The sequence below is a fragment of the Dryobates pubescens genome, chromosome 11 (genome assembly GCF_014839835.1).
Source record: "Dryobates pubescens isolate bDryPub1 chromosome 11, bDryPub1.pri, whole genome shotgun sequence".
Lineage (NCBI taxonomy): Eukaryota > Metazoa > Chordata > Aves > Piciformes > Picidae > Dryobates > Dryobates pubescens.
Genome location: NC_071622.1, coordinates 7,391,361 through 7,397,260, shown reverse-complemented (window position 1 = coordinate 7,397,260; position 5,900 = coordinate 7,391,361). Strand labels below are relative to the sequence as shown.

The window sequence follows — 5,900 nt, the reverse complement described above, 5'->3', positions numbered from 1 at the left end:
ATATGAGTTAGCACCGTGCCCAGGTGGCCAAGGCAGCAAATGGCATCCTAACTTGCATCAGAAACGAGGAGGCCAGCAGGAGCAGGGCAGCGATGGTCCTCCTGTACTTGGCCACACCTCACACACCGGGTTCAGTTTTGTGTCCCTCATCCATAGAAAAGCAACAAAGCCAGTGAGGGGTTTTCTGAGCACATTTTATGAGGAACAGCTGAGGGGACTTAGGTTGTTCAGCTTGGAGAAAAGGAAGCTGATGGGAGACCTTCTTGTTATTTACAGCTACCTGAAAAGAGGTTGTAGCAAGATGAGGATTGTTCTGTTCTTACAAGCAAGAAGCAGTAAGACAACAGGAAACAGCCTCATGCTGCGCCAGGGGAGGTTTCACTTGGACATTAGGGAAAATTTCCTCACCAAAATGTTGTCAAACACTGAAACAGGCTGCCCAGGGAAGTGGTGGAGTCTCCATCCCGGCATGTAAACGTGGTTGCTGAGGATCACGGTTTAGTCGTGACCTGGCATCACTGGGTTAAAGGTTGGCCTCAATAACCTTAAAGGTCTTTTCCCACCTAAAGGATTCTACGACTCTGTGACCATCCAGCGCGTCCCTCGGGCAGCCAAGGCCACCCCTCACGCCGCACAGGCTCCGGGAGGCGCGGAGCCCGCTGGGACATGGAGTCCCTGCCGGGCAGACTCTCACCGAGCGGAGAGAGGCGGGCACTCTAAGTCCCAGAATACCTTGCGCGGCAGCCCGTGGCCTGCAGCCGCGACACTGGGTCCCGTGGTGCCCCACGCGCTCCCAGAACTACTCTTCCCGCCATGCCCCGCACGGCGGGCAGCATGGAGGAGCGCGTGGCGGAGCGGCTCCGTGGCGCATTAGGTCCCTTCGGCTTCGAGGTGCACGCCTTCAAGGTACTGACGTCACGGGGCTCGCCGTGACGTTGCCCGTGGTGACGTCAGGAAGAGCGACGTCACTACTGCCGGGGTTAGAGGAGCGTGGGGATGGTGGCAGTTCCCGAAGCAGGCGGTTACGGCTGAGGACAGGGGGACCTGGTCGAAGCGCAGGTCTCGCTGAGCTGCCCAGCGGGCGAGAGTTCCTGAGCAGGGCAGGCCCTTTGCTCCCCCATTCAACACCAACTTGGGGCAGCACACCGCTGGCTCGGGAGGCTGCTGCATCTCCGGGGGCCGAGGCTCCTGCCTGCCGTGGGCCCGGCCCCGGGGCAGGCAGGACGAGGGACGAGCCCCCGGCTCTAACGGTGTTGGGGTCTGTCGTGCTTCTCGTGCGGCCGACAGCAGGCGGCGCTGCTCGCCCGAGCCTCGGCGGCCGCCGCTCCGCCCCTCAACCCCGCTCAGGGGAAAGCAATCGTCTGCGAGTGGCTGTGGGGAGCGGCGCCAGACCCCGACCACGCCGCCGCTCACACCTCCTGCGGCACAGAAGAGGCGGCCGTTGCTGTGCGGGGCCGCAGCGGTTCGTGGGCTGCGTTACGCTGCTGCCGGCGCAGATAATGGACAAGCGGGAGGGCTGTTCAGGACGCCCGATAAAGCTGCTCAAGGTTATCGCTGCATCTTGACATCGGCAGCGCACCAGAGTGGTCCTAGTCAGTAACGTCAGGAGAGTTGGACCATCAGAGAGTAAAGTCCTCTAAGCAAGGTTAAATTTTAATCTAAAAGTAGAAGCTCTAGTACACTAAGGTGCAGGCGACCTCATTTGTGAAGGGTCCACTGGCACTCGGGTCATTGGGCCTTCCTTGCAAGGAAGCCAGCCTCTGCCGCTGTACCCTGTGTTGAAACCTTACACACTCAGTTTGCACCAAAGCTTCACGCTCCTGTTTGGCCCATTCCAGGGGCAATCTGCAGTAAACCATACTGCATTACCAAATTACAAATCTACAATCAAATACAGATCAGCTTTCCTCTCCTTGGGGAATGTTGTATTTGTCACCTGAAATATTTGTAATTCCCACTGTATTCCTGAATTTACAGACAGTAAAAGGGAGAAAAGTGAAATCTCCAGAATTTGGAGAATTTAACTCTGCTTTCCCCAAGCACAGCAGCAGAATTAAGAGTAGAAACCAAATCAGAAAGACTACAGCTACCACAGCAGTGCCTCTCTTTCTGGATTTAATTCCCATACAGCTACCCTTGGTGCACTGGCTGATGTATACTGAAAATCAGCAAACCTCAGTTTTGCATCTCTGTAATTTCTTGTGCAACATCTCAATTCAGCATCTTAAACAAGAGCCACGAAACTGATTACATTTGGGGGTTGATACAAGATAGTTCTGATTCAGTGCTTCCATACAGGTAGTTCTGGCTGCCACTGCCACCTGTAAAGTCACTTTTCAGGTTAATTCCTCTGATATTTAGAGGTGACCAGTAATTTTGTTCTCAGACTAAAGAGTTACATTACTTGGCATTTATGAATGTTAGATCTGCTCTATGTGGCATCCTGGGAGTTGTCATAACCTATAAAAGGACCTATGTTATTGTGCCATACGTGAGTAGTGGCCTGTAGGTTCTTTCAGCTATTACCTCTTTCTGCTTGGCAGCTGGTGTGAGCCCTGTCCTTTTGGCCATGTCTTCCTGTTGCCCAGGCTTGTTCCTTTGTTTCTGGACTGTTCTAACACATCCAGCCCTGGAAAAAAAAGTATCAGAGTGGATATGTCAGAATCTCTGCACCACAGCCGACAGTTCTGAGTTATTTTAGCACTACTAGCAGCTTCACATACTTTGTTTCTGCACAGAAGTGTTTCTTACTGAAGGAATAAATCATGCAATTTGTCACATGAGCAAAGTGAGTGCCAGTTTCTTTCTGGTTGAAGATTAAGAAAAATCTGTGAAAACTTTATCTAAACCAAAACACTGGGCAGTATTAGTTGCTCATACTTCCCTCTGCAGCTTCTGAGCAGAGCATAAAGGGCAGCCCTGAGTTGTATGAATTACATGATCTTTATCTTTCAGGTACAGCTCACAGTACAGCTTCCAGAAACTGTAAATCTCAGTATGCAAAACAGCTTGGTTTGCATGGCAGGCACTTGGCAGGCAGCATATCTGGGGTACAAATGAAGGTGGCTACAGTACTTTCACTTTTAAGAAATCCTGCATGCCCACTAGCACAAGAATGGTATCCCTGTTTTAATGGAGATTTGCTTTGTTTTGTTTTGCCACAGGTTGGATGGTACAATGCTGTTCTCCAGCCAGCCTTCCATCTCCCCTACCCAGATGACACGCTGGCCTTTGTGGTTCTCAGCACACCTTCCATGTTTGATAAAGCCCTTAAGCCTTTTATCAACAAAGAGCGGTTAAAAATCATCAGGGATCCCGTGGATCAGTGTGTTTCTCATCATTTATCACGTCTGAAGGAGGTAAGAACCTCAAATACCAATTCCTTTTACTACTGTGCCTACAACCTGGTGAGTTGAACAGTAGACAAAGCCTTCCAGGTTCCTACCCTGTAAAGTAAGAACATCAACAGGCTGCTGACCTGCTTTACTTGCATATTCTGTCTCTTTGGTGTTAAAACCTGGAGCTGTGCTTTACAGTCACGTTTGAAAACCTTTACACGTGCCTGATTTGCCGGTGTCCAGTACTTGTGTGGTGGCAAATACTTCCCCATGTGCCTGGGCTCATGCTTTTTTAATTTTCTCAGAAATTCCCTGACCAGAAGGTGGACATCATCTTCGATTATGAGATCCTGCCAAGCCGAAAGCCCAAGTTCTTGGCACAGACAGCTGCCCATGTTGCTGGAGCTGCATATTACTACCAAAGGAAGGACGTGAAGCTTGATCCTTGGGGGACAAAGGTGAGGCAAAAACACAGCCTGGGAAGAATCATTACATGGCAATCACTGAATCATACAATTACTGTTTATTTACCAGTTCTTCCTGCAGGGAAATACAAAATCCACATCATCTATTGGTGCACAATGTCTTTCAGACAGGAGTGGCAAGCTCCCAAGATTCTTCAGGATTGTAGGGAGATGCATATGTGGAGAAGAGTATCTTGATCTATTCAGTCTACTTAGTGATGAGAATAAATTTCAGTGTAAAAGAAGACCTGTTGCTTGGAGCATTATAAACAGGGGGGGGAAAATGCAGTATGGTTAGTTTCTGTGTTAGATGGTCTAAAAGGTATCTCTCCACATTACAGGGTGGGGTGGGGGGGCATGGGAAAATGGGAATGAAATGCTATGTTTTGAGCTGTGTGTTCAGGAAAGACCTTTCCTTTCTTCTCTGTGTAGCAGGGTTAGGAGTATGAGAAGTTGTATCAAAGCTTGATGCTTTGCTTTCTTAAACCTTATTAGAGACAGAGTAAGACATTCTAGGTCCTTCCTTTATTTTCTTCCAGAAGATCTATGGGGTATGTATCCACCCCAAGTACGGCGGTTGGTTTGCTATCCGGGGTCTCCTGCTCTTCCCAGATATTCAGGTACTGCTGCTGAAACAGTCTGCCCCTATTGACTGTGTGAGCACAGAGGAGAAAAGAATTGAGTTGCTGGAGCAGTTCAATTTCCACTGGAAGGATGGCCGCTACAGGGACATAATTGAAGTGAAGGAAAGGTATTCAGAAGAGCAAAAAGCCTACTTTGCCACTCCTCCAGCAGAGAGATTCAGACTGCTAGGGCTGACATGTGAAGCCCAGAGGAACACATTTCACTGAGCAACGTGGCTCCATAAAGGGGAACAGAGGGCAAGCAAAATGTAACTCATCATCACCTTTGCCTCAGTGCTGAGGAGAACAGCATGCTGATACAGAGATGGTGAATCCAGGCAGTCTCAATCCAAACAGCAGCATCTCGGTGTAAGAGGGAGCACTGCATCAGAGTACTTGCAGTGTGGAGGAAGGTGGGAGAAGTCCGTTCTGTTTGATGAGGCTTTTTGGGAGTATGGTAAGATGCCAAGGAGCCTTGGTTAGGAAAAGTTCAGACACCCTGACAACTGAAAAACCTTTGCTGCTCATTAAAGAAGTAATTTTGCTGCTCATTGTAGAAGTAATTTTGCTGCTCATGGTAGAAGTAATTTTGCTGCTCATTAAAGAAGTAGCTTTTGTTCCCCAGAATTTTGGTTTTATTTTGTGTAAGAGTAAGAAAAGCTAATTTTCAATCATTGCACTCCAAAATATTTTTTTTTCCCCATCTGAACTCAGGGCAGATACTTTTTTAGATGCATCCAGCATTGTGTCATAACTCTCCCTAGGGAAAAAGTGTTCAAGCTTTTCTGTCTTGCCTTCCTCAGAAAAAAAAAGTGCCCTGTATTCCTTCTCTTGCAGTGAAACTGGTTTAGTTTATTTAAGACATGTTTTATTGCATCCTTTCCTTAACATCCAAAAGAAAGTTCCCAAGATTGTTCCACTGAGTAGTGTGGTCTGTACATGGAGCAGGAACAAGGAAAACAGCCAACAGCAGCCAGCTCCTTCAGCTATGAGAGGGACAGTACAAAGGTTGCAGCTGAGCCTGCTCTTTCCTTTTTGCCCTGGGTCAGCTTCTCAGAACAAGGTGACGTCTTCAGGTCAGTTTCAAGCATTTATCCATTGTATAGAGCAGCCAAATAAAATCTTGGGAAAAATATCTATGTGGTTATTTTACTCATGTTAAGATAACTGACTGCAAAAGACAGGTAGATGAGGTCTGTATTTACAATATTTTTCAGTGCCATGCCAGCACAGCCCACCCCACCCCCCCAGTTTTAATACCATAGTTTCCTGTTGTACTGTGTATAATGTGGAGACTGTAAACTTGCATGCACATAAAAACCACTGCATGAAGCATTGTCACATGCAAGGCAGCAAGCAGAGGACAAAAAAGAGAAACTACTCATGACATTTTATTTACACTGCTGCATAAAACATCTTCAGTCAGAAACATAACTTTCAGATGGTGTAGTCTTGGTAGATTTGTTCAGAGGTTA

General features: G+C 48.0%; 1 protein-coding gene across 1 annotated transcript; it reads left to right on the top strand.

Annotated features, from left to right (window-relative positions):
* Positions 1 to 821: 821 nt before the first annotated feature.
* MMACHC (metabolism of cobalamin associated C) lies at positions 822 to 4,981 on the top strand. Its single transcript, XM_009901971.2, has 4 exons — positions 822 to 906; positions 3,165 to 3,359; positions 3,644 to 3,796; positions 4,342 to 4,981. Exons 1-4 carry the CDS (start codon positions 835 to 837, stop codon positions 4,651 to 4,653), a joined length of 732 nt encoding a protein of 243 aa, XP_009900273.2. The 5' UTR covers positions 822 to 834; the 3' UTR covers positions 4,654 to 4,981.
* Positions 4,982 to 5,900: the final 919 nt, after the last annotated feature.

What these genes read in the sequence shown, in the direction of transcription:
- MMACHC (XM_009901971.2), top strand. Translation starts at nt 835, where the DNA reads ATGGAGGAGCGCGTGGCGGAGCGGCTCCGTGGCGCATTAGGTCCCTTC. An exon ending in ATTTATCACGTCTGAAGGAG is followed by an intron (nt 3,360 to 3,643) that starts GTAAGAACCTCA and finishes TAATTTTCTCAG; the next exon opens with AAATTCCCTGACCAGAAGGT. An exon ending in TTGATCCTTGGGGGACAAAG is followed by an intron (nt 3,797 to 4,341) that starts GTGAGGCAAAAA and finishes ATTTTCTTCCAG; the next exon opens with AAGATCTATGGGGTATGTAT.